The sequence below is a fragment of the Trichoderma asperellum genome, chromosome 1 (genome assembly GCF_020647865.1).
Source record: "Trichoderma asperellum chromosome 1, complete sequence".
NCBI lineage: Eukaryota > Fungi > Ascomycota > Sordariomycetes > Hypocreales > Hypocreaceae > Trichoderma > Trichoderma asperellum.
In genome coordinates, this window is record NC_089415.1 from 2190971 (window position 1) to 2216408 (window position 25438).

The following is a 25438-nucleotide window of genomic DNA, read 5'->3' on the forward strand; positions in this document are numbered from 1 at the left end:
AGACTTGCTTTCCTAGCCCTATCGGAAAATGCCCTGATTGCTCAACTCCAGCTTCATGTGGCTGCAACTGCACTCTGCATGCCTTCTGAGATGCCTAGTACGACGGAGAAAAGAGAAGTTGCATTTTGCCAAGGAACGGGGAATAGCAGCGAGGTTCAGCCTGATTCATGGAAGAGGCGCTCTTCTCCCTTGCGTATAGCTGCTATTCTGATGGGCTGATGGTGAGAGGGGGTGGAAATGGGTGACCGAATGAGCGATTATTGCAAAGAGAAAGATGGAGGAAGATGCAGGCACTCGTTCACAGCAGTCTGAAGGCTCCGACCATGGCTGTTTCTCCCTGGGTAGGTCTTGCCTTTTGCTTTCTTCTCCCTCTCCCCCTCTCTTTCGATGTATTCAAGTATAAAAACCTGGCTTCTTCCCGAACAAGTGTTGATGAATAACTCGACTCTTCAAGAAACTTGACCACTATCTTCCTCTTCACGACTTTGCCTTTCCCTTCAACAGCACTCTTTTCAAGTTACTTTGCTCTTAGAGCGTCGTTGTCTCTGCCTTTGCATCTACGTCTTCCACCTGCCTCTGCATTTTCCTCTGCATTTTGAACTTACTTTCAGTCTGTTATTGCCTGTCGGTCTCACTTATACGTGATTTGCATCACCACTGACTTTTCCCCTCCTTCTTTTTTTTTTATTCTTCTTTTATACCATTCTTCCCCCTCTTTTTCTTTCTGCCAGTTTTCTTTACTTGGTCGACTTCTTCTGATAGTCCACGCACAGTCTCTGTATTCCTCTGTCCTTTAGCCGCTCAGTTAGTTACTACATCTGCCTTTCCCCTGCCTCACGTATCATGTACTAAACTCGCCTTAGTTATCAGCCTTTTCAATTCAACCCACAGCATAACACCAACAAAACAACCGAGATGTCTTCTAGTTTCTACGGTCGCGTGGCTCCCATCAAGAGAAAGCACGCAGTGGTTGCAAACCTAAATTGCTTCTTCTGCAATCACCTGCAGTTCGACCCCAATTTTGAAGCGCTGCACGTAAGACAGTCCATCTCCTCCCAGAGAACGAGAATCGAGGGTGAGCCCGACGATTACTTCGTCACTATTCCTACTCGATTCCTTCTCCGCGATGGCTGGGAGCCCAGAAATGACCAGGAGCTCCGGGACTGCCGGTATTGCCAGTTCCTGCATGACGCCCTCAACCTCTTCTTTTTAGAGCCCTCTATGAATTGGATCAAAGATGCCACGGGGAGCTGGGATGGCCTCCTTTTGGTCCATATCCGAACAGGTTTCCCGCTCGTCCTCCAGTGCCAAAACGTCATCGAATTCAACAAGTTATGGATCCACCCACGAGCGGACATTGAAGTCTTCTGTCACGACCGGAGCGCGTTATCAGTCTGTGACTTTCCCAGCATGTATCTGGAGTTGCCAGAAACGGAAGAAATGCTGGAAGACCGAGAGTGCGAAGACTTTATGAATTTCAACATGCGAAACTGCGGGGGTGCACCCGACCGTATGGACGATTGTTATGTCACCCCCAATCGATTGCTGCATATCAATTGGTACGCCCAGGAGATCAAGCTACAGCAGCTGCCGCCGGGCCCTCCGGGGGCGCCGGGGGCGCCAGAGATGATGGAGTATGCGACTCTGAGCCATTGTTGGTCAGAGACCGACCCAAACTTCCCAAGGCTCCTCAAGTCCAATATGCGGGATTGGTTAGGCGGCATTTGCCTTGACGACTTGCCACAAGCTATCCAGGACGCCGCTCAAGTCGCCTACACAAACAAGGTTCACTATCTCTGGATAGAATCTCTCTGCGTCATTCAAGACGATGAGGTGGATCGTGTGCTGCAAAAGCCGTGCGTTGGTGCTTATTTCAGAGACTCCGTCATCACCATTGTCGCGGCCTCTTCAGCCTCGCCCAATGACTCGTTTTTGTATCCTCGTAGAGAGGATTGGGTCACCAAACAGATTGAATTCACAGCCCCTTCTGGCGGCACTGCCACCATCACCTTGCGCAGAAGATATTCTCGCCCAACCTCTCCTCTAGACGCCACCGATGAGTCGTCCTACAAATCTCAGCTCAAATCCTTCAGGAGAACCGGGCCACTTTACCGTCAACAACGCTGCTACCAGGAAGCCCTCCTGGGAACCCGGGTGATTAGCTTCACCTCGGCGGCCATCACCGTAAACTGCAGACGGCATAACCAGTGTACAGGGGACTTTACTTCCCGGTATAAGAGGAACAATGTCTTTGGAGGCTTGGTGTGTGCATATGAAGACCCGGCGCTTCATAAGAAATACCTTGCCAAATACTCTAGGACCAATGTTTTTGATGGCATGCTATACACGGGCAAAGGGCGAGAGGACACAGCCATGTGGCTGCAGGCTGTCATGCAATACACTGCGCGCGACATGACCGTCCACCCCAAAGACAAGCTCTCGGGCATCGCTGGCCTGGCCAGCATGACCTCGATGGCGCAGAAATTCCAGTATTTTGCGGGTCTCTGGACGAGCAACCTGCATGAAGGGCTGCTGTGGGAGGTCAGATTGCGTCCGGGACAGACAAGCGCTACCAGAATCACGTTCTCATTCAAGAAGCAAAAGGCGCCCACCTTCTCCTGGGCCTCTGTCGACGCTGGGGTTTATTACACGGAGCCGTGGAACGGGTTCTTCATGCCCGATGCCACGATAGTTCAAGCTTGCTCCATGTCCAAGCCTCACGACCCTTTTGGTGACGTTGACGGGGGTTATATCAAACTGGAAGGCCGCCTTATAAAATGTGAAGTCAGCCAGACGCTCTCGGGCATCGGGGCAAAAGGCAAGTTGAGCGTTGCTCACTTTGACATGGAGGAAAAAGAAGAGGGTCTCGATACCCCCAAGACCAAACGGGTTCCTTTTGTTGCCGACGGCTCGCTCGTCATGGTTAAGAATAGAAAAGCGATACGAGGCCTATCTCGCAAGAGGAAGAAAGCTTATTCAAATCGTGCCTGTCGCAAGATCAACAAGCGTAAGCTGAAATCCGAGCGCACCCCCTGGCGCAATGTCACGTTCTTGACGCGCAACCACTACGAATTTCGCAAAAAGTCGCTCAAGCATGACCAGAAAAAGATCCTTGGTGCTGCATACGTATTGTGTCTTGGGTGGAGGGGGGTATACAACTACGATACTGATCGCCATGAGCATCACAATTTCGAGGGGCTGGTGCTGACCCCTTCATTGCGGTATCCCGGAGCTTTTGAAAGAATCGGCTGCATCAGAAACGTTCCTGCGGCGATACATGGAGGTGGTGAACGCAAAACTATTACTTTGGTGTAGTTTTGGTGGTCCTTCTCCATTGTGAGGCTTCTTGAATAGGAGTTGGGCGTTGTTAGACGGTGTTTGGGCAGGGGAGGTATGTTTTTTTTTTTTTTTTTCCTTTCTGGGTTGGCGTCTGGCGTCTGGCGTCTGGCGTATTTGGTCGATTCTTTCACGTTTCTTTTGTTTGGTTGGGCTCTCATTATGCTTGTCTACTTCATCCCCAGTAAAAACCCCTGAGTTGGATGGGAGCCATTTGCGCTTCCCGCAACACGAAACGTCATGCCATATAATTCAGTCGGAGCTGAATAGTATGTCGGGTTGCTCGTGTTGGGGAAAGCGTAAATGGCTCTCTTCCTACCTCAGCTTTTTCTGGGGATGAAGTAGACAAACATAATGAGAGGGGAAAATCTCTTTGAAAAAAAATTTAAAACTCATAAAATATCTGGATCTTGACAGCTTGTCAGGATGAAGATAATTCTATTATTTATGGCATTGGTATGGAGTTGAGCATATCCATCCCATCCAGCAGTCGGAATGGAGATGCATTTGGGTTGGCGTTTGGTGTATCCCATGGCTTCTTCTTTTTTTTTTAATTAAAAAAAAAAAAGGAAAAAAAAAATATAAACAATAATTATATCAAGTCGACCAAAAAAAAAAATAAAAAAAAAACCATTCATCTTAATAACTTGTCGCCATCATGAACAAGCTTTTGCGAATGAAAGGAGTTGGCAAAAAGGTCAGTTGAATTCGCCCGATCCATCGTAGAAGTTGGCCAAGACTAAATTCTCTTTTTTGGCCTTGTCCAGCTTTTGCGGTGAATTGGGCGGATTCAACTGGTCTTCTTACCAACTCCATTCGTTCATATAGAATATAGGCTAGTACTTGGTAGCTTTCCAGGTATCCATTTCCTGTAATACAAATGAATGTTTCAGTTAAATCTATATTCTATGCTTTCGTTTCCTTTATCGAGTATCTGGAAGATAAGGTACTGGCTTGTTTTTTTGCGACGAGTCGTGCACCAATATGCAACTAATATAGTAGTAATGGATACCAAGATACCAAGAGCGATATTTATTTTGCGACTACCTCTAGCTATCTACAAGATAGATAAGGCACACAAACTATTTTGGAAAGAGCCTCTTCCCACTTGCTATATACATTTGTTTCTTCTCAGCCGTCAGAGTGAAGACTCCACTCTCCATATTTCTCCATCATCCTTCTCTTGGTCCTCTTACATCTTCCTTTTCCCTCGTTTTCTCTCAGTTGACAGCCTAACATATATTGCGAGGCAAGTCTCTGTCCCTCCTCTTCTTGATACTATGTACCGCCAATCTCATTTATATACATACACCTGCTCTCTTTGTTTGTCTATACTATACTAATTATTGCTTTATTTCCCCCCTCCCCCCCCCCCCCCCAGCATCACCAGTCAAGCATCTAGCCAGATGTAGGAATCACGCCAGTCAGGCCAAATCCAAGATACAAAGATCCAATGTCGGTCAGGCGTCCCGCGTTGTTCAAAAAGGTGGCGTTGGGCCCGACGTTGCTAACGTCGGACCGGAAGGCGCCAAAGTAGCTGTAACGCTCCAGATAGCTGAGGCCGTCCATGTAGCTTGCGCTCTGGTTGAAGAATTGCTGCGTGGTGGGGAGATCCTGATTGGCATAGGCGTATTCGGTCACCCAGATTTTCTTGCCAGGGAATCTACACCAGGTAAGATATAAGTCATTTATGATACCAGCACCAGCATTATTCTAACAAATAGACTTGTAGTAGCACAAGGGAAGCAAAAAATTATACTTACGCCGCGGCATATTGGCCAATGTGGCTCTCTAGCCCCCCCAAGTTGTCGTACCAATGCAGAGGGATGAAGTCATACGGGCACTGCGTTTTAAGGATGTTGGTACAGTTTGCCAGGAACTGCTGCGTCCAATCGAATCCAGAAGAAGCCCCGGTTACAGCCGGGAGTCCCAGTTTGACACCGAGATTTTGTAGAGGAACGAAATTGGCGATCCAAGCAAGAGCGGCGTTGGCGGGCGTTACATCACTGCCGCCCCAAGCAGAAGGGGCATCGGGCTCGTTGAAAGCCAAGACATGTGAGATGGGCGTGCCGGTGTTGATCAGATTGACAATGCTGTCGTGGAAAGCAGTGTCCTGAGAAGGGTTTGGTCCAACTCCCCACATCATGGGTACAAATTCGAAGCGAGACTGCGGTATGGACGCATAATCCGAGCTGGGCAGGTTGCCATAGTTGTAGTACCAGCTAATATCCGAGCCTGTCTGAACCCAGATGGAGTTGTCCTGCAGTGTGGTTGAGTTGGGGATAAAGATGAGGCCGCGCTTTGCTGAGGGAGAGGCGGACACGAGAAGAGGCGAGAGCACTGCACCAGCACCGATGAGAAATCTGCTGACCATGGCGTGTAGTTGTCAGGAGTCCAAACAAAATAGAGACAAGGATTAGGGGACAAATGAGAGATTATATGGACGATTCGAGAAGAGATAGGGGACAGGGAAACTCTGCTGAGACGAGAGCAGGAGCTTCGAATGATGCAGCTTGGATCCATGGTAGGCTTATATATCCGCTGAATGCTCATGGTATCTAACAAGGAAAGTTACAAGACAGCCCCTGTTCTCCCCGACGACTACGATAACCGGGCCGTGATCCTGGCCATGGCGAAGAATCTCAAGGCTGTCAACCCAACCACGGCTCAGGCCCTCCCAAGAATGGCGGCAGCGCATGTCATACTATCGGGCCGAGAATTCATGAAATGGGTCATGCCGTGCCGGTATGGTCTTCGCATCTACGATTCCTTTTATGGTGTTGGTTTCCCAGGGCCGAGACTCCCCGATACGCTGCATATACGCAATCAACGTTTTTATATCATTCCGAGCTGTTTTTGACACTACATGTAGACACACAGCCATTTTAATGGCGAAGGATGGAAATTAAGAGCAGTTGTCAAAAGTAAGTATGCATCTGGATTCGGCCCTTAACCTAGCAGGCTTGCTTTCAAGCTTCCAACTCAAGGTTAGTATAGGTTCGTTGACAGGTCCGGGGTGTGTGAGAGACGGCGCAAGCGATTGGAATCAAGCAAGAGTCGTTGACATGCCTCTGCTTGCTTGGAGCTTTGCGAGTATTTCCTTGTGTAAAATGATGGGAAGGAATACGCAGAGGCAATGGTGAGCATCCAACTTGTATCGATTTGCATACTCACACGCACAGAGTACCTACTAATAATGGTAGGTGGTGATTGAATACATGCCATAAGCAAAGCAAATTGTTTAGAGAATATAAGCTGATGCTAGCTGCGGCTCGGGGTTAATTACGGGCCTTGCAAACACGGATAAACAAGGATAAAAACGAACAGTGATAATGGCGTTGACCCCGCGAATACGCAGCATTTGCGCACGCTTTTTCATGCAGCGATTTGCTGTATCTGATATACCCATTGCTTGCTACTGAGAGAGAAGCTAGGTATGTACTGCTGTTTCTTGTTAGCACCAGCCATGGACTCGTTACGAATCGCAACCCTGCAACGAAGCGGAACGATCCCCCCGCATCTGCCCGGCATATGTGAAGCCCACTTTGCGGGGATTTTGGATTGGATCCTTGCCAAGGACGAGGCGCTGCGTATTAATAGAAGGCTTTTACCAAGCAGCCCAGCAACCAACTTTCTACCACGTAAGGAGTACATTCCAGCATGACACTTTGATATTGCCGAGACTCGCCATTCAACCGCATTTGCCTGTTGGTGGGGTGGCTGTTTCTGAACAAGGCTATATATAGGCCTACATCTTTGGTGTCTAGCTCTTCAGTCAGCTGCTTGGAAGGACGGTGTGTACGTGTGGAGAACTCGCCTTTTGAATGCCTGGCATCTAACTGGCTGTAAGCTGGATAAAGGCTGAGATGCAGGGTAAATCGAAGCCAATTGAGAGGATAGAGATTTTGCAGGAACTTTGAAAAGGCCGTTTCTTTTTCCTTTTTCCTTTTTTTTTTTAAGGTCGTTGTTTGTGTATATGTAGATAACTATTGGTGACTGTAATATTTGTCGGGTGAAAGCACCAACATGAACCAGTTATCGCTTCTACGTACGTGTTAAGCCACTTGAAGGGCATCACAGGCCAACCAACACCTCCAGCAGGCCATAGCCATTGTCACTCATCACCAACATTCATCTTGCGGACTATCGATCCGTTCACGATAAAGAGGTCAAAATATGAAATGCAGAAAAGGCCCACATCCAGATGATTTCCTCCTTTACATGTCATCTATTGGTAAGACTGGCTATCCTGCACAGCCCAGTGAACCCTCCCCCTTTTTTTCTTTCCTCTCTCGGCTCGTGACAGCCCGAATTCGACGCAGCTTGAGAGCTATTGTCGATGGTGCATGTGATTCATCACTACTGACTAGCGAGGGAAAAGGAAAAAATGCACATGCTTCGTGTGTGAGAAAAGATGCACGTGAACTGGTGACACAGGACGACTTGATGCTACGGCTCGTGAAATAGTACATGCCAGAAGAAGAGAGCTGAGTGGCTGCTATTGGATATCATCATCAATCATGCCCAGGCACGTCCGTCACCAGCGATGGCTTCTCCGTCTACTTGCTACTTGTTATTTGTATCCCCGTTGTTTATCCCCGTTGTTGGAAGCCAACAACCCATGCTTTCTACACTACATAGTATCGCGTTTTATGATTTACTATGGCGCAATCTCCTTTTCGTTCCCCAGGCCATGGTACAGTACTGTGCAACTCAACCCAACGTCGGGCGAAAGCGAGACAAGAAAAACAGCCGTTGCGGGAGGCCCGACCAGCCCAGCCCAATTCACCTTTGCTGCAGCTGCAGGGTGGCGGCGCTGGACAGTGCGACAGACGTTGTATGGCGGTGTGTCGAATGTGTCGAATGCGTGTGTGTGGGGAGAGGTGGCAAGTGCAATACAGTGTGTGATTTATGAGCACTGTATCCTGCCGAGCCCATCAGCCTGTCTCGCACAGTACCTACAGTGTCCACAGTGCCAACAGCACAAACACACAGTACAGCGCAGCGCAGCGCCTCGTTTCCAAAGCCTTCTTTCCCACCGCCTTGATCGCTCGCGGAGTGGGGCTGTGGCTGGCTCCGTGCTCTCGAGGTACCTGCCCCTTGGCCGCGTCTACCCGCAAAACCGCAGGTACCGCGTCCCTCTCCTCCCTTCCCTCTCTCGCCCCCCACCTTTCTGCGCCCACCTTCTTGCCCGTTCAAACCTTGAACCAATCTTTTCCCTTCAGACTCTCCCCCCTTTTGCCTCTTCAACAATCTCCAGTCTCAGCTCACCTGACGCGAATCTTCGTTCTTTCATCATCCGTCACGCCAGCCCTCGACTCAGACGCTCTGCGCAACCGCCTCCCAAGACTTTGAGCCGCAGGCCACAGCTACAAAAGCCTTAACCGGTCCCCCAAGCCCCGCCGAGTCTTTCTCACCAGCCAAAACACCTCAAAGAGATCGCCGTCTTTTCGCAGCCGCCGGTCCAGCCCTCTCCTCTCACCCAAACACCTTTTTCCCACGAGACACCCCGGAACATCCGAGTTTATGTCCATCGAAAATCTCAAGACCTTCGGTGCGTGTTCGCCCTTGATGTTTTGCATCCTCTCCTGCAGCCGGTGCTGTTTTTTTGTCGTGTGAGGCGCGCCCGTGAATGGGGCGTGCCCCACGTCTGAACAGACAGAGCCTTTGCATCTCACACTCACTCTCTCACTATGACGTGTTGCCCCTTTTGACATCTGACTAACCGATGCGTCTTTGCTTCATCACAGACCCCTTCGCCGAAGCCGACGACGACACCGGTGATACCAAAAAGGTCGAGAATCACATCCACATTCGTATTCAACGTAGGTATTTTTTTCTTCTCCCGCTCCAAACCCTTATCTCATATCCATCGCATCGTATCGCATCGCATCTCGCGCGCTTGCGATAGGCTAGCGATTTCACCCAAAGCTTTTGTGATCCATCTTTCAAAAAACACTTTACTGATATTTTTCAACAGAGCGCAATGGTCGCAAGTCTCTGACCACTGTCACTGGTCTTCCTGCTAAGTTCGACCCCGGCAAGATTCTGACCTTCTTCAGGAAGGAATTCGGTATGTCGAGAGTCCCCCAACACCATGTCTGATCATCTCCAACTGACTCGCTCTTCCCCCTGCAGCTTGCAATGGCAACAAGGTCAATGACGAAAAGGCCGGCGAGGTGATCCAGCTTCAGGGTGACCAACGCAAGAAGGTCATGGATTTCCTCGTTGACAAAAAGGCCGGTCTCGGTCTCAACCCCGATAACATCACCGTTCACGGTGCTTAAATCGTCCTCTTGGCGCCGCCGTCCCCGCCACCCTTCCAGCGACTTGGCTTCACAGCATGCTGGTGATGAGTGTGTCGGAATGAGGCTGTTCGAGCAGCCTGTGCATACATTTTGCGCGGGCTCGCTTGCTGCCACTACCTTCATTATCTAGCCGATATCGCCATGTGCCCAATTTGCTTCTGGGTCTCTAGTGATCTCATACGATAAACCTCAACCCCCCCGGGCATAATCCACCGGTGTGCGGGTAGCAGTGTCTTTGGAAGGTCTGGTCGGTCGGATGCAATAGAGGATAGGGTTGGAGTGAGAGCTTTTATCAGCTTATTGGCTTTATTTATGCACCCGGACCTGCTGTGCAGCAGCGCAGCAGCTTTACGATTGATCAATATCTTTTTTTTTTTTTCCGTTTTGCAGTTTGACATCAAGTTTGATGCTGATGATTAGGGAGGGAAAGATGCGCTGAATCTGAATTCTGAATTCTGGATGCAGGCCTTAAGACTGGTTCCTGTTAATAGGCTACTATCTTTTTACTTGGCCCTTGCATTTCCCTTTTCAATTACAGTCTTGATTGTTGGACGGGCCTAGCCGTAGTTGTAGGGCATATAGAAAATACAATGCCAACCGCGCGTGGTGCGACGAAACTTTGCTTCACATGTATACACTGGTGTGAATGTTTTCCAACGTACCATCTATTCAAAAGGAATATCTAAGAATAAGAGGAGAAAAAAAAAGTTCAAAAGAAGAAAGAAGAAAGAATCGCCCATCTGCGACAAACCGAAGAACAGCTTTTCCGTAACGCCTCGTAGCAGATAAAGCAGAAACATGGTAATCAAGGTGGCTGTAGCAATTAGAGCCCCCCCTGTCTGACCAACGAACAAGCCTTCCAACAAACCCGACGCCTGTATAGCCCAAATCCAAGCCAAGGAAAAGAGAAATAACACACCTCTATCAAAAAAGCAACTGAAGGCCGTTGAAACAAGCTGGTGGTATATCCGACTCAAAGTCCAAAAATCAAATATTTCGTGTCATATCGTTCGTTTTGGCCCCCCCCCCCCCCCGCGCTCATCCTTTCACTCTCATCCTCTCTTCCTCTCGTTCTCTCGTCCCCTCTCGTCCCCTCTTCTCCGTTTTCCCCTCAATTCTCCTCCCCCCTCTTTCTATTGTCTCTGTTATTGTTTTCTCATGTTTCTTTCCGCTCACATAAAGCAGGCCTCCTTTTCTCATGGTATCTTATATCGGCCACTTGTGACCTTCATCGCTCGGCGTATTCGTGAATCAGAGTCTTTGCGTGGGCTACCAAATGTTTGCCCTCTTCCCAGAGGTGGTTACCTTTCGACACCACAGGCATGATGGGATAATCGCTTTGGTAGGTCTGCATGTGGGCCAGCAGCACAACCATGGTAATATAACTAGCTATTGAGAAGACATTGACTGATGTCGATGTCTCCTTTCGGATGTTGATCTTTTGGTGCGTTACGTGATAGCATATGGTAAGCGTCTGTGGGGGGCAAATGGTCAACGTCGTGCATTCGATGGGCTCATCTTCCTCGGGTCCGCCGATTTCTTCAAAGGGGGAGGCAATCATCATCATCTCGCCGAATAGGGACAGGAGGAGGGTCCATACTGTGGCTATGCTGACCCAGCCAGGGAGCAGCAGTCGTGGGTCTTGGAACCCGCCAGTCAGGGACAGCACCGTGAGGGTGAGGTAGGCATTGACGGCGTTTATGGATAGGAGGCGCACTATTGTGGCTTGAGGGGTATAGTTGATGAGCCTAGAGAGTTTGGATTCAATGTCAGCCGGCTTGGGCAGGTAAATGCAAGGAGTGAAGGGAAAGGGGGGCCAAGAGGGGAGAATTAGAAGCCGCGTATATATACCATCGAGACATGAGGCAGTCGGTGAAGAAGAAGGCCAGGTAGCCGCAGGCGAAACACTAGAATATCCCCAAAAATCTTCAATTAGTTTTCTGTATCCCATTGACCTTCCTGCTCCTCGTGTATAGTCCGAGTACGCACCCAAATAGTAGCCAAGGCCGTCTCGGTAACAGCATAAGGAGCCGCCGCCATCATAGCTGCTGCGCCGCTGCCGTGTTGTTCTCCAGCGCACGAAGACGAGAGAGCAGAGGTCTGTAGAGGGTCATGGCCACGGGGATCGCAGCTCCCGCCCGGCGGCCTCACGAGCAGAAACTGGTCCGGCGGTCCTGGCAAGAAGTGTATCAATAATCGTAGTAGCGACGGCAGCCCCCACCACAGAGCCGGTAGGATGGAGGCTAGGCGCAAGGCGAAGAGCCATGGATGCCACGGTTTCGGGACGTTTAGGACGACGGCGACGCGGGGTTGTAGCATGGACGGCATGGGAGGTGTGGGCGTGGATGAGGGCGAGGCTGAGGATAAGGCTGAAGCCGAGGCTGCTGTAGCGGCGGCATCACCGGCGGCGGCAGAGTCGGGAGCGGCCGAGGCCGAAGACGTCGTCTTTTCGGCAGAGAGGCTGGAGGTTGAGCGAAAGCGCCGTCGTATAATGGAAGGGGGCTGAGACTGGGTTCGGGCTGGAGGAGCGCATGGTGATGGGTTGCCTGTCAACAATGCTGACGATGAGCGAGCCTGCGGATGAGGAGAAGCTGAGGAGAGAGAACTGGAGAGCGGCGCGACAGCTGGAGCGGTGGACGAGCCCTCGTAGGGCGGAGGGTTCGACGCCGTCGCCATTCGGAGGAGCTGTGGTTTATGCCATGGGCTGGGCCGGGAGCCAAGGCGACAATTCTGGGCGAGCCGTTTCAGTCTGTATAGTCCTTTGTTTTTCGTAAGCAAAGCTGTTGAGAGGAGAGTAAAGTTGTGTTGCTGGTGGTCAATTCGCGGACTGGAGAAAAATTAAATATTATGGAAAGGAAGATTCGCAATCCAAGAAAGAAAAAAAAAAAGGAAGGAAAAGTGAAATAAAAAAAAAAGCCCGAGAATTTGTGCTATGCAGGAGGAGAAGCTATTATGGACCAGAGCTTGGGAATATTAATAGAACCTCCCCCCCATAGGACGTGGTGGAGCGAGCGGGTTCTGGCGAGGGTCGGCTCGGTTGACGCAATTGTGGCTGCTTAGACAGCTATAAATTCCACCTAGCACTGATAAGGATGAGACAGTAAGTTCTTTGTATGGGCATTTGTTATTGCCAAGGGGAGACATGGAGGATGCTCAATGGTTGGCGATTGCTTAATGCTAACAGCCATTAGCCTTCCAAGCTGGGCCGGAAATTGGCTGTAATAGCTCCAACTTAGAATATTTACAGTAGGCACAGCGCAGCCATGCAGATTCGTTGCTTTGCATGTAGACAGTGAGTAGCCTAGTAGGTACCATAGCCTTTCCACTGCCCTTGGCGGCAACTTTGGAGCACGCCATGGCTGATGCTGAAAAAGGAGGCTTCTCAATCCGAAATTTTTTTTTTTTTTTTTTTTTTTTTCTTCTTTTTCTTCTTCTTCTTCTTCTTCTTCTTCTTTAGCGGGCTGGATTAGGCAAGACAGGCCAAAAGCACCTGCTTCTTTCTGCTGCATGTAACAGTACCTAGTTGCAGTGGCAATTGCGCCTGTAAACTGCAACGGCAACTGCAAGGCACAGGCACAGGCACAGGCACAGGCACAGCCAATGATTAGGGGCACCTAATAGGTACCTACCTACCTAAGTACTGTACGTATTACATCAACATGCCTGACAATTCAGCGACGCGGTACATGTAGGGAGTTGCACCTGCTCGCGTGCCTCCTCTTGTACCGCTTGCCCAGCCATCCAAGGAAAGCATCAATTTATTTCACAACGAATCTGTTTGTTTTCAACATGCACGCTTCCTCACAAGAAGGCAGAGAAGACAAGGTTTCTTATTGTGCTACCAACCAAAATCCCATGCTTCATTTTTATCTCGACTCATCCCCTTTCCCACTCTGTGTCAAAGAATGGCGCGCCGCCAACAAGGTATGCATATTATTAATCTGTGCAATAACACAATAATGCCTTAGTTGCAGAGTATCGCTTGTACAGGTCGAATCGACGAGATGCTCCATACAAACTCGTTCATCTTTCACCACCATGCCGAGAGGTATAGTGTTGTCTCTTGTGGGTTCGACCAGTATTTTTGTATGGCAGTTCAAAAGAACTTGCCGGCAGCCGAGGCATGAATCTCCGTCACGAGCTGAGCATCATCCTCCTCAGCCTCGGCATCGGTAGTTGGGCGATCAAGAGCATCGAATCGCTCGCCGCGCGATTTTGCCAGGCCAAACTGCACGGATAGCCTCAGCGCCAAAGCGATAAAGCCCCAGATGATACCACCCACAGGGGCAGCCACAAAGGCTCCGAAGGCGCCCCAATCTCCCTCGTAGAGGCCCTGCTCGAGCAAGATGAGTTCGCCACCGCTCTTAGCATCGCCATAGTAGATGGTGCCGTAAATGAAGACGGTCAGGATGCCGCCCAATCCTCCCACCACGACTTCGAACCCGCGCCACCAGTAAAAGCTGTCGATCAAGCCGAGGCAGAGTGGGGGGATGGTTGCCGCCGATGCAAGATCGCTGATGAGGAAGATTTGGAGGATAGACGGCGCCTTGAGGGCAATCACCACCGTGGGAATGATGACGAGCACAACCAGTACTCGGATGATCCAGATGTTCAGGCGGTTGCGGAACAAATCGTTGGACGCGGATGAAATCATGGCTGACTGCAAGCTGTCGAAGGCGGAGACGCTCAAGCTGACCACCATGACCAAAACGATTCCCACCACCCAGTTTGGTAGCTGCTCGAGCAACGCAAAGAACGCAAGCGAGCCATCAATGTCCGATTCTCCAGGCCAGGCACCCGTCCACGCCGCGATGAGACCTGTCGCACCCACCAAAGTGAGGATGCACAGCACGGCCACAGTCGCAACCGAAACGCCGACCCACAGGTCCTTGTCCGTCTTGGATGAAAAGGTACGCAACCAAAAGTTGGACAAGAAGAAGTCGTTTGTCAGGACTGCCACGGGGAGGATGTACACCAGCTGCCATCCCACGAGGCTGGCCTTGGTGAGCCCCGAGGAATCGATGAGATCACGGTCAATTTCCGCCTTGACTCCGATGGTGATGGTGGCGATAATGATGAGTCCGACGACCATGGCTCCTTGAACGACGTCTGTCAAGAAGGAAATGCGGAACCCACCAAGAGCTTGTACAGGCCATTCATGTTAGCCATAACCATCTCCGCGGCATGCTAATGTTTTACATTACAATTGCTGCTCTCAACTTACAGGTATAAATCGTCGTGACCACACATTCCACAATGATAACTGGGAGCCCGTCAAGGCCAGTTAGAGCATTGACCACTTGTCCGACGGCCGAAAGCTCGGCAACCATGTAAAGGAACAAGGTAACCAGAGTCATGAAACTCAGATACAGCATAGCAACCGTGCCATACCGTTCACGTGTCCACTCAGTCAAGACGAATCCATCCGGACACTTGCGGCGGAGTATGGGACCCAGAGCGGCAAAGATGAGTAAAGGCAACGCCGAAGCCAAGGCGTAAACAACAACGCCCTGAACACCCGCGATGGTTGCGAGTTGCGGGTACGAAAACAGGATACCAGATCCCAGAGCTATACAGGTCAGCAAAACATAACCCGACAAAAAAAGGGAGAGGGACAAGGAAAGGGGATCTGGAGCGGCAGCACGTTTCCCACGCAAGCATTAACTTGATCGAGTATTCACGGTACAATCTCAGCTTCGTTGCCCCAGCCACGACATCTCCCGCAAGAACAGAATAAATAGACATCTCATCTCCAAGGAGAATGAGAGCTGCTTCTTCTAGCTAGGGTTGGATCTCGCAAAGCTGCTTCAACTCGGCGCCCGTAGTGAGCCGCATCCTCTCCCCCCCTCTTAGTCCCCAACGATGGACATCTTTTGGATTCTCTGGTTCTCTTTTCCTCCTCTTTTACTCTTCTCATACTTCCTCCTCCAGTGCCCGTAGTGGCGAGAGTGAGCATGAAAGACCCTTCGGTTAGTGGTAGAGAGCGAGATGTATATCGCCGGGGAGAGAGGGGGAGAGGGACGAAGATTGCTTTGAAGGGTACGAACCTATTCAGTCTACTAATCGAGGTAGGCATGCGTCTTTCCGCGACCTGTCTTGGAAAAGAAGAGCGTGTATCCGTGCCTCGTCCAGGCGCAGGCGCACGCAAGATGGAGCGCTTGAACGATTGCCATAGTTGAACGTTACTGCTACCGCTCCACAGATATCCTCTTCTGTCTGTCTGTCTGAGACAATTCACCGAGCCAAGATTGCTCTTGCGCACGACTCACCCGAGGCGATGAAGTTGAATGCCAGAGGCCAGGCTGCGGGAAACATGGACAAGTTAGTTGATCGTGCACAACAATGGATCCATATGAGCCATGGAAAGGGAAAAGAGCGCCAAGGCGTCATCTGTTGGTTTCTGACCAGTCTGTGTCCTGTTGCCAGCCAGAAAGTCCGTGTTGGGCTGCTTTCTCATCCTCCAGGCAATGCCTGTGCCCATGACTCTAGAATGCATGTTAGCCAAACTACACGGGATTTTTGTACTTTTTTCCTTCTTCCTATTCTAGCTGCAAGCTTGGGGTTTTTACGCACAGGAAGAAGCCATAGGTAACGTAGATGATCGCGTTCGACGCGGCAAACGATGGTTGGCCCATTTGATTCCGGTTCTCGCTGTTTTCAAGCGCACGCGCGTACTATTTGTCCTGAAATATTGGGGCAATGAAAAAAAAAATATACACAAAAAAAAGCAGATATAAAACCTGCAGCCTGACTCGGAATTCGGTTTGGTACTCCCGCTCTGCAGAGATGTGGAATTTATGGCTGGAAAGGGTAGTGGGAATGCTGCCGACGAGGGAAAATTCTGCACGCTGGGAGACACCCTTGGTGCGGCGCTACCAAAGCTGGCAACCAGGCACCTTAGTACTAGACTACTAACCTGCTACTAGGTAGGCGCTCACCTACCGATAGGTAGCTACAAGGTAATATATTACGTCCACTTGATGTCCAAGAATTGTTTTATTTTATTTTATTTTATGTGTATATACATATATAATGCTATCTCCTAACCGCCTTAGCATTACTGGTACTTACAGCAGTGCCAAAAGTAATTGTTCTATGGAAGCTATCTGATACATTAGTGCTAAACTGGAAGATGTCTCAGAAGTCCCGTGGGTACCTACCTAGTACCTAGGTAAGCAGGTATTCTGGCTAGTAGTACTATGTACCTACTTCATCAGCAGTTTAGTACCTGATAAGTAGTGTCTTGCTCGAAGCTTGCTAGTACCTAGTACCAAGAACCTTAGTTTCTTGGGACGCTATTCATCACATGACGTAGCGGACAAGCCTCGCATCAATCATCTGGCCAGCTCACCTTCCCATACCAGACCTAGGCTAATTGTCTTATTATCATACTCAGCATTCTGACAACTCTTCTTCAGCGCAGCATAATGATTGTTTCTTTTTTCATCGCGTTTATTTCGCCTTGACCGTCTTATAGCGGGCCGCGATCATCCTGGGCGAAGCCTAGAGTTGCCTGTTCATTCTCTGGCCATGGCGGCTTGGACGACGATTCTGGTGGCCTACCTCATAGGCGGCATTACCTTTATACCTTTACTCCTTGCATCTGTTTTTCTCTACGGGTACTATAACTTGCCTTATCGACGCGTTCTCGGCATCCCATACGACGAAGATGAGGGCGCCATTGTGCATCCCGGCGATGACACAACAGCGCTCGACGAAGCCAAGAGGCAGCGGAATAATAGCGATTCCAAGCGGTCGAATACCGATATCGATGTCGCGGCGGGATACTTCGCAGTTTGCCGTGAATATGTTCCCATGGGAATCAATGCCAAGCCAGTGGAGCGCTCGACACCTATCGGCTCAGCCACAGTGACACCCCCCAGCCCAAGCGTCTATCAGACAATGTATAGGAGTATTTTCGACCGCAAAGCTGCTGCTAGCCCAATGGATAACAGTAGCAGCGTTAGTCAGAGGCCAAAGAAAGCAGGCAATGTATTCTATGTGGTGCTTCGGTGCGCTTCTGCATGTTTCTTCTCCATACATGGCTCATACACTAACCAGGCGCAGACATGGCCATCTAATGCTATTCGACGATGAGGAGCAGCTCGAAGTGCGACATGTGATTTCTCTGGCGCATCATAGAATAGGCATATACTCGGGCGGCGACATCACACCGGAGGGAGAGTTATTCATCAAACGAAATGCAATATCCCTAACGCGAAAGCTCGATGAATCAGAACAACACTCGTCGGATAATCAGGGATCCAGGCCATTTTACTTGTTTTCGGAAAATTGTTCAGCCAAAGAAGACTTTTACTTTGCCATGCTGAAAAATCAACAGCACACCTTCGGTTTCGAAGACGTTGCGCCACAGCCCAAACAATTTGAGCTCAAATCCATCATTTCATTAGTCCAGAAGCTGCATTCATCCGAGGACCAAGTGCACTCGCGGTGGGTCAACGCACTTATTGGCAGAGTTTTCCTGGGGGTGTATAAAACTCGGGATCTGGAAACTTTCATCAACGACAAGATCACCAAAAAGATATCACGCGTCAAACGACCTTCGTTTCTCACCAATATCAAGATTCAACAAATAGACACCGGAGATGCTGCACCTTACCTTTCCAATCTGAAACTCAGAGATCTTAACGTCGAGGGCGAGTGCGTTGTAGAGGCGGACCTGAAGTATACCGGCAGCTTTCGGATCGAGGTTGCTGCCACTGCAAGGATCGATTTAGGGGCAAGATTCAAAGTTCGGGAGGTGAATCTGATTCTTGCCGTGGTTCTCCGGAGACTGGAGGGCCATACTCTATTCAAAATCAAGCCGCCTCCAAGTAACAGGATATGGGTCTCTTTTCAAACAATGCCAAAGATGGAAATGACCATTGAGCCCATCGTGAGCTCAAGACAAATTACCTATACTGTTATCACTCGTCAGATAGAAAATCGCATCAAGGAAGTCTTTGCTGAGACCTTGGTACAGCCATTTTGGGATGATATACCATTCTTCAACACGGAACACAAGCAATGGAGAGGCGGGATATTTGAAGGGGACGATGCTGTCAAATCTCCTGCACTACCAGCCGATCATTTGCCTCAAGTCGGCGATGCTGAAATACCAGACCTCCTCGATTCTGGCGTTAACCACTCTGATGGCACCCAAGCCATTGAAAAGAGCCAAACAATGCCGGCAATGGATTCGCTTGAACCAGCACCCAGCCCACTTGAAAGCAAGTTGGAAAAGGCAGATTCTATGCTACCAACTCTGGGGTCATCAACTAGTGTGGATATAGCTATTCCAACTGCGGTTCATTCTCCGAGGAGTTTTAAAACTTCTACCGAGCCGATTGTCGGAACAGAAACGACCCATGCTGATATATTCAAGCCCTCGACGTCCCCGCCAGACTACGCCATGAACCATATTGCGGCCTTGCGATCTAGGTCTCAAGACGCTTCGCCCTTGCCAATATCTAGGAAGTTATCGCAGTCCACTATCACATCTAGACGATCTTCTTCTTCTTCTAAAGATTTTCATGGCAACTATGGCGCGGACGGCGATATTGATCCCAAGCTTTTGCCGCAGCTACCACAACAGAATATATCTCTACCCCCTGGAACAGTCGGCGGCTCTGAACCGGATCTCTCCCGTACGTCTACATCTAACTCGGTGAAATCTCAGGCTGGTTCTTTTAGCCGTGGTCTTTTTCAAAAACGCGATCCCTCTAGTATGATGACGGCTAGTTCTATCGAGAGTGACACATTGGCTCAGAAGAGGAACACTCTAGCGGCAGTCACAAATGCGGCAGCACAGGCAAGACAGTGGGGATGGAATGCTATCCAGAGACAAAGAGAAGCCATGCGAAATAGTGAAAAGAGCATTCCTGTCGATTTGAGCCAGCCCATGGGTCGAGGGCAACCACTTCCACCGCCAGGGACACCACTTCCAATGCCAACAAACGGGGGCACTAAAATAGGGCCCGTTCCCACATCGAAGCGGAGATCTCCCAGTTTAGTACTAGAGGAACAGGCTGCCCTTGTGTCCGAAGAAGACCAGACTAGGCGGCACCAATCCTCAGCGTGGAGAAGAAGACAAGATAGTCAACTACAAGAGGAGTATAGTCCAAACATCCTCGTCGTTGCCGCACCAGATGACTCGCAACCTACTACCCCTGCCGTGGAAGGCGAGTCGCATCAGACTGAACTTTGGGATCGAGACTTTCCAGATGCACAGCAACAAACTGACAATGGTGCCAGCAGCACTAACTCTACCACTACAAATCCCACAGATAATACGGCTAAAAATTTAGATACAGGAGTCTCCGCCACCACAGCCCGACCAATTCCAACCACCCCATCAGCTTTTGCAGAACTGAATGATGATGATTACTCTGCATGGATGGACGACGACTAGAATCTGGTAGGCCGTGCCTAGATCGCTCAGATCTTGACGATACCGAGGATTTGATGCCGAGCATACCTTGTAATAGATGTACTTGTACAAGAAGAAGAATAGAACGGAAAGGTCACTTATTAGCCGCAAAGGCCCAGGGCAACTTTTTAGGCCAGATAAGGATTACTATTGATTTGTGATTAGCGCTGGCGTTTGGGTAATAGGCAAGCATCAAGTGGTATTTAAATTCATCTCGTCGCGTACCGGTCATTTCAATTATTCGCTAGTGACACCGATAAAGCTTCTAAATCCTAAGGGATAGAAAACAATATCAAAAAAATAGGAGTCATCGCCCCTTATCCATTACCAGTTCAAAGAAGAGCTCTTCATCTTGGCATTTATTCCATCAATTACCGGGCTGATTACCGCCTGCTCGTAGAGCATCTTGTTTTTCAATTTGGTGCGGGTCCAAAATACAGGACAATCATGGCTGTCGCACCCAACTTCTTCCAGCGGGCCAATTCCCTCACAAGACTGGCAGATGCATAGTGTTTCATCATATTTGCGTTCCGCCGCAGTCAGTTTCGACTGTAGTGCTAGCAAAGAGGCTGGCATTCTGGCGTAGCAGAAACGGCACAATGATAGCTCTGCAGTGCCGGCAATTTTTCTTCTGCAAATCATACAGTGTACTGACAGCATATATGCTTCCAATGTCCGTTTCTTGCTCCCAAGCCCTTTCGTTTGGTGAACACGCCGTATTTTTGGCATGGCGTCGTACCATTGCCTTACATTAGCGCCAACAAGATTGAAGATTCGCTCCAAGGGAGGGATGATGTTTTTGGATATATAGTAATCTGCATCCAGCTGCCAGTGAGGATTACGAAGAAGCTCCTCTGGCGAGACGCACCGATCGATAAGCCTAGCACCTGGCGCTCCAGTTATCACCACATACGGGACGCGTTCGCCGTATTGTGGCTCTGCTCTGGCATCTTGCAGCATCTTTCTTGCGCTGATTAGTGCTCCAGCTGGCGGTGGGCCATGCCCAGAATAGGAGCCAAGGCGAACTTCTTTGGCAAAACAAAAGTCTTGGACTGATACTTTGCCATGCATTACTTTTTTACACTGTTTCTGAAAGTACTTTTTGACTTGGCTCAAATCTGCCGTCTCAAACAGCAACTTCAGGGCTTTTTCTTCAATCTTCTGTTCTGCGGGAGTACCATCGCGGCGGACAGTCTCTATGCCTTTGGCGTCAAATTCAGGCTTGAGCTGATCCTTGGTTTCGTATTTGTAACCGACATAGCGCTTTTTAGCAAGCAAAACGCATGGGTGGTAGACTTTCTCAAATTTGAGCTTGATTGGCTTTGGGTTCATTTTCGTAATAGCCTGAGCAATCTCTTGGCCGATAGTGAATGCCTCATCCCTTGATCGCCCTTTGAGGCAGATGAAAAGACTGTCAGTATCGCCATATACAACTTCTGCGCCCCATCGCTCCACTGAGTGGATATAAGCCGTAGCTCTCTCCAGAGTCTCGCGACCAGTCTGTACAATGCTGTCTGCGATTTCCGAGCAAGGCATTCGACCTGAGAACGAAGCTGAAGTATAACCGTAAGTCACATTGGCGAGCAATTTTAGAGCAAGCTGTCTGTTATTTAGTAGCTGCTGAAGGGTCTTGTCATCTTGATCCTGTTTCATGCCACTCTTGACCATTATTCTCGTCTCCAAAATTTCTGTTAGCATTTTAGCGAGCAGAGATTTCCGAACCTCGGACTTCACATACATCATGCCATTCGGCGCGATGTTGATGTGATTTTCTAGCAGAGCTAACAAGCCGTCTTGTCTTTTATACTCGGTGAAGCCCATCTTGCTCTTGCCTCGCCAATCTGTGATTCGTCCCAAGAAGGTCGAGTAGCAATAATTATAGGCAATCATGATGCTAGGATAAAGACTTTGGAAATCGAGCACAATAAGAGGGCTGCTATAGAACGAGCTCTGGGGCTCCATTACTAGTGGTAGACACTCGAGTGCATTTTGTTGTCCGACCTGCTTCCGACTAGGGGAGACCAGCATGAAATTTTCCGGTTTGGCAATCCTAAACATAATGGACTCAACTTTGAATTGTGAGCCGCGAGAGAATACAGAAAAGAAGTCGACACCAAGAAGCCTTGCTTGCTCGCTGGTTCTCGAGATCAGCTCGTTGGACTCGAGAATTTCCAAGTCTAGCCTAGACCGTGTTCGATAGTATCTTAAGACTCTATTTAAATCCCGTGCCTTGCCGCTTTGGAGCCAGGATGTGAGAGATCTCCACGAATAATGTGGTATTCGACGATGCAAAAGATGCCATACAACGTTTTCCATGGTGTATTGGAGAAGATTCACTTCGCTACGCATTGCCCTCCATATATTGATCATATGCCTTCCCGTTATTCGAATGGTTGATGTTGTGTTGAAGCCCCACTGGTCACTGTCTTTCCCAAATCGACCCTTGGATTGTGCCTTCATCCGAGAAAATTCATTGCAAAGATCGTAATCATATTTCAGCCTCGCTCGTTCAATGAGATAGCCCCATGAACTTCCATGGACTTCATAGCCGGTCAGTACATCTGGGTCATGGACTCTGACTGTCTCAACCATGCGATTGATTAAATCCAGCTCCGAAGACTCATGAATAACCTCATCAGATACTGAATGTCTTATTCGATCAGCCAAAGTACCATCAACTGAGAGGACTAGGATTCCGGATTTGGATAGCGCTTGTGTTTCTAAATCAGTGCTGGCTGTTGCCTCGTCATCTTTCCAATGCCAAAAAATACATTGGACTTCGTCTTCTTCTGGATTGGGGACAAAATTTCCCCTCGTGTTCACATGAACTTCAAGGCTCATTATGCTCATATATTGAGCTTCATGTGGCACAGCTGTTGAGGGCTGCTTTTGGCTATATTTAAAATCATATTTGGCCTTTTGCGTTGGGCCATCAATCTGAGAGAGCGGTGGACGGCTTGAGGTCCGCAGTGTAGTACTGCTGGTTGTGTCGACATTGCCGCTCTGATTGGACCACTTACTAACCTCCTCATAAGTAGGGGGAAGTTGTGCTATCTCCCAGCTTCTCCACGAACATGCTTTCTTCAATTGCTGATCCTCTTGTTTCATATGAGGCCCATGAGAAAAACTCGCTTCGAGATTGTAGTTTCTGAATTGCGAAAGTACTCCGGTAGGGTCGAAGTCGTTCAAAAAAGGAAGAGTGTCGCTGATTAATTGGAATTCTCTACCTGCATATTCGCGCCGCTGCGTCGGAAGGTCAGCTTCTCTGCTGTAGAAAGCATCCTGATACATGATAGTTGATAGGTAGTGATCCTTCCCCAGAGAAATTTCAGCCGCAGAGGGTGGACGAATAGCATAGGTCACGACATGATCTGAGGTTTTAGTCTTTTGTCCCTCGACAATGCGTGGTGGCGATCCTGAAAAGTCGACTGGTTCCAATAAATCGGACTGAGACTCGTAATAGGACATTGACTCATTTGCACCGGTCAAAGGGGGGAGGGGTTCATCTTCATATGAAGCATCATACTTAGCCCTCTTAGCAAATTTGCTATCTAAAGACCACGATGCTGTCCGTTTACGAATTATTTTAGTCTTTTGGCCCCCCACAGCCGTTTGACCTTTTTTGAAAGTAAGTCGGTTGCGTTGCGCAGCTTCAACCAACCTAGCCGATACGGGAATTTGAGGAAGCAGGCCGCTTGCAAGACCGCTTTGGCCGATCCCAATAATCCGTCTCGCGTATTTCATGATTTCAAGGTTCGATGATTGAAACAAGATGTCTTTGCCCATGAGATTGGTGCTCCCCACTGAAACATCATCGTGATTTTGGGCAATCTCTTGACGTATCTCCAAATCATCCGAATATGTTGCAAGTAGGTCACTTTCCTCTACTTGAGACAGTTTGATTTCATCGACCACAATACTGCCATTAGGATCCTCGCCTAGTTGCTCTGGGTTTAATGAAAGCCCAAGTGCGGGCAAGAGCGTAGACGGATGCAGATCTTCAACAGACTGCAAAGCGGTTTTGATGGAATTTTCAGAGTGCAAAGGAGGCAAAAACGTATTTAGGTTAATTTCTGGTCCATGGAATTGGTCTTTTTCTTTAGCAACTAGACGTTCCACCTTTCGGCGATATTCTCCTTCATGAATCCATGCCTGACTTTGGGACGATCGAGTGTCAGCCGACATCGACACAAGGGCGTCTTGGGGAAAAGAGGACGCCAGATGCTCGAGATGTGTTTGGTCGGGTAATGCTTGGTGTTGACGCCTTCGTGCCTCGGCTTTCCAAAGCCCGGCCATACTAGACACTAGTCTAATATCATCCGTTGGAGGCTTTAGAAACTCAGCAAAGTCGTGGTGGAGCAAGCGCTCTTTAACCTTTTTCCTATTGGTGATGTTCTGGGCAGCGATGTCGACTTCAATTGAACAATAGCTTTCTCGGGGCAGTGCGAGATCATCCGTGATTGAATTCTTTGGAATATTTTGAATATTCCAAAACAGTTGCGAAGACGTGCCGACTTCATTCGCGGGAACCGGGGATCTAAAATGGGTTTGGGATGCTTCGACAAAATCACAGCCATATAGATTGTAATCAATCATGAACTGAAGGAGGTACTGGAGATGGGCTTCATACGGCTGAAATTTTCGTTTCATGATGACACCTTGCTGCAGCAGATCTGCTAGCCTTGTCATCACCACAGGATTGAACATGTAAATCTTGAGAAAGCATTTATACCCAACAGAGTACCCATAGAACGGTATTCCTTTCACCAGTGTGATTCGTGCCACAAACCTCGTTTTATCTCCATTTTGATCTTGTCGATAGCTTATACCAAGAGCGTGATCGATGGAGAGATGCAAGCGGTATATAAATGACCCAACTATGGATGGCTCTTTTAACAAGATATTCAATACCACAGCTTAAGGCTTTGCTGCACAGCTCACCTTCATCCCGGTTCAAACTCCCATCGTATTCCACATATAAGTAAGGGAAGACTCCGTGGACATGGGCACAGACTTTCTGGCCGAACACGGTCGAGCCGAATATCCGAATAACAGGCACCTTTGTAGCCTTCAAGGGCGGGGGCGCCTGAACATCGGTGCGAAGTGGCGGGTCATGGCGGCTGGGCAATGCTTGATAATGATCGATACAGTTCAAGCGCACGCGAAACAAGACCATAATTCGCTGTTCCTAGAGCCATGGGATTGCATTCGAGACAAACTTTGGTGGCAAAAGACAGAAGCCAGCAGTAGATGGCATGAATACGTGGAAGGGCGTGTCTGTGTCGCGTCATTGGTGGGGTTCTTCATCGCGTGATCACGTGCAGATAAAGGATCATTGACATACTGCAGGAATCTATCAATCACC

The 25438-nt window shown here is 49.1% G+C and overlaps 8 protein-coding genes across 11 annotated transcripts; 4 read left to right on the forward strand and 4 right to left on the reverse strand.

The window, feature by feature from the left end:
• Nucleotides 1–395: 395 nt before the first annotated feature.
• On the forward strand, nt 396–4455 carry TrAFT101_000678 (uncharacterized protein). 2 transcript variants are annotated; one of them, XM_066126117.1, is made up of 3 exons: nt 459–624; nt 774–804; nt 864–4455. In XM_066126117.1, the coding sequence occupies exon 3, from the start codon at nt 916–918 to the stop codon at nt 3313–3315; it is 2400 nt and encodes a 799-aa protein (XP_065982216.1). In that variant the 5' UTR covers nt 459–624; nt 774–804; nt 864–915; the 3' UTR covers nt 3316–4455. The 2 variants fall into 2 exon arrangements, with proteins under 2 accessions (XP_024764899.2, XP_065982216.1); XM_024907452.2 differs by having other exon boundaries at nt 396–804.
• On the reverse strand, nt 4415–6776 carry TrAFT101_000679 (uncharacterized protein). The gene is made up of 4 exons (XM_024910491.2): nt 6662–6776; nt 6511–6601; nt 5100–6310; nt 4415–4999 (listed from the first exon to the last, which is right to left on the reverse strand). The coding sequence occupies exons 3-4, from the start codon at nt 5708–5710 to the stop codon at nt 4735–4737; spliced, it is 876 nt and encodes a 291-aa protein (XP_024764900.2). The 5' UTR covers nt 5711–6310; nt 6511–6601; nt 6662–6776; the 3' UTR covers nt 4415–4734.
• Nucleotides 5843–6196, forward strand: TrAFT101_000680 (uncharacterized protein; the record flags this gene model as incomplete). The annotated part of the gene is made up of 2 exons (XM_066126118.1): nt 5843–5860; nt 5915–6196. 2 exons carry the CDS (start codon nt 5843–5845, stop codon nt 6194–6196), a joined length of 300 nt encoding a protein of 99 aa, XP_065982217.1.
• A 2086-nt stretch (nt 6777–8862) lies between the features above and the next one.
• TrAFT101_000681 (uncharacterized protein) lies at nt 8863–9623 on the forward strand (the record flags this gene model as incomplete). The annotated part of the gene is made up of 4 exons (XM_024907453.2): nt 8863–8890; nt 9087–9161; nt 9317–9409; nt 9475–9623. The coding sequence occupies 4 exons, from the start codon at nt 8863–8865 to the stop codon at nt 9621–9623; spliced, it is 345 nt and encodes a 114-aa protein (XP_024764901.1).
• A 672-nt stretch (nt 9624–10295) lies between these two features.
• TrAFT101_000682 (uncharacterized protein) lies at nt 10296–12514 on the reverse strand. 2 transcript variants are annotated; one of them, XM_024907454.2, is made up of 4 exons: nt 11634–12514; nt 11496–11551; nt 11245–11392; nt 10296–11118 (listed from the first exon to the last, which is right to left on the reverse strand). In XM_024907454.2, the coding sequence occupies exons 1-4, from the start codon at nt 12318–12320 to the stop codon at nt 10873–10875; spliced, it is 1137 nt and encodes a 378-aa protein (XP_024764902.1). In that variant the 5' UTR covers nt 12321–12514; the 3' UTR covers nt 10296–10872. The 2 variants fall into 2 exon arrangements, with proteins under 2 accessions (XP_024764902.1, XP_065982218.1); XM_066126119.1 differs by having other exon boundaries at nt 11245–11551.
• Nucleotides 12515–13351: 837 nt separating this feature from the next.
• TrAFT101_000683 (uncharacterized protein) lies at nt 13352–16488 on the reverse strand. 2 transcript variants are annotated; one of them, XM_024907455.2, is made up of 5 exons: nt 16218–16488; nt 16050–16129; nt 15914–15946; nt 14869–15213; nt 13468–14786 (listed from the first exon to the last, which is right to left on the reverse strand). In XM_024907455.2, exons 1-5 carry the CDS (start codon nt 16277–16279, stop codon nt 13741–13743), a joined length of 1566 nt encoding a protein of 521 aa, XP_024764903.1. In that variant the 5' UTR covers nt 16280–16488; the 3' UTR covers nt 13468–13740. The 2 variants fall into 2 exon arrangements, with proteins under 2 accessions (XP_065982219.1, XP_024764903.1); XM_066126120.1 differs by having other exon boundaries at nt 13352–14786; nt 14869–15946.
• A 524-nt stretch (nt 16489–17012) lies between these two features.
• Nucleotides 17013–22819, forward strand: TrAFT101_000684 (uncharacterized protein). The gene is made up of 2 exons (XM_024903286.2): nt 17013–17656; nt 17712–22819. The coding sequence occupies exons 1-2, from the start codon at nt 17175–17177 to the stop codon at nt 20053–20055; spliced, it is 2826 nt and encodes a 941-aa protein (XP_024764904.1). The 5' UTR covers nt 17013–17174; the 3' UTR covers nt 20056–22819.
• TrAFT101_000685 (uncharacterized protein) lies at nt 19944–25311 on the reverse strand. Its single transcript, XM_024899182.2, has 3 exons — nt 25015–25311; nt 20299–24950; nt 19944–20220 (listed from the first exon to the last, which is right to left on the reverse strand). Exons 1-2 carry the CDS (start codon nt 25247–25249, stop codon nt 20398–20400), a joined length of 4788 nt encoding a protein of 1595 aa, XP_024764905.1. The 5' UTR covers nt 25250–25311; the 3' UTR covers nt 19944–20220; nt 20299–20397.
• Between the last annotated feature and the right edge of the window lie 127 nt (nt 25312–25438).

Coding starts and splice junctions, on each gene's coding strand:
- TrAFT101_000678 (XM_024907452.2), top strand. CDS start 916: ATGTCTTCTAGTTTCTACGGTCGCGTGGCTCCCATCAAGAGAAAGCAC.
- TrAFT101_000679 (XM_024910491.2), bottom strand. CDS start 5,710: ATGGTCAGCAGATTTCTCATCGGTGCTGGTGCAGTGCTCTCGCCTCTT. Junction 5,000..5,099: donor ATTGGCCAATATGCCGCGGC/GTAAGTATAATT, acceptor TACCTGGTGTAG/ATTCCCTGGCAAGAAAATCT.
- TrAFT101_000682 (XM_024907454.2), bottom strand. CDS start 12,320: ATGGCGACGGCGTCGAACCCTCCGCCCTACGAGGGCTCGTCCACCGCT. Junction 11,552..11,633: donor CGGCCTTGGCTACTATTTGG/GTGCGTACTCGG, acceptor GGGATATTCTAG/TGTTTCGCCTGCGGCTACCT. Junction 11,393..11,495: donor GACTGCCTCATGTCTCGATG/GTATATATACGC, acceptor CAAACTCTCTAG/GCTCATCAACTATACCCCTC.
- TrAFT101_000683 (XM_024907455.2), bottom strand. CDS start 16,279: ATGGGCCAACCATCGTTTGCCGCGTCGAACGCGATCATCTACGTTACC. Junction 16,130..16,217: donor GTTACCTATGGCTTCTTCCT/GTGCGTAAAAAC, acceptor CATGCATTCTAG/AGTCATGGGCACAGGCATTG. Junction 15,214..15,913: donor ATTCAACTTCATCGCCTCGG/GTGAGTCGTGCG, acceptor TGACCTGTATAG/CTCTGGGATCTGGTATCCTG.
- TrAFT101_000684 (XM_024903286.2), top strand. CDS start 17,175: ATGGCGGCTTGGACGACGATTCTGGTGGCCTACCTCATAGGCGGCATT. Junction 17,657..17,711: donor GTATTCTATGTGGTGCTTCG/GTGCGCTTCTGC, acceptor AACCAGGCGCAG/ACATGGCCATCTAATGCTAT.
- TrAFT101_000685 (XM_024899182.2), bottom strand. CDS start 25,249: ATGGTCTTGTTTCGCGTGCGCTTGAACTGTATCGATCATTATCAAGCA. Junction 24,951..25,014: donor GAGTTTGAACCGGGATGAAG/GTGAGCTGTGCA, acceptor AGCCATCCATAG/TTGGGTCATTTATATACCGC.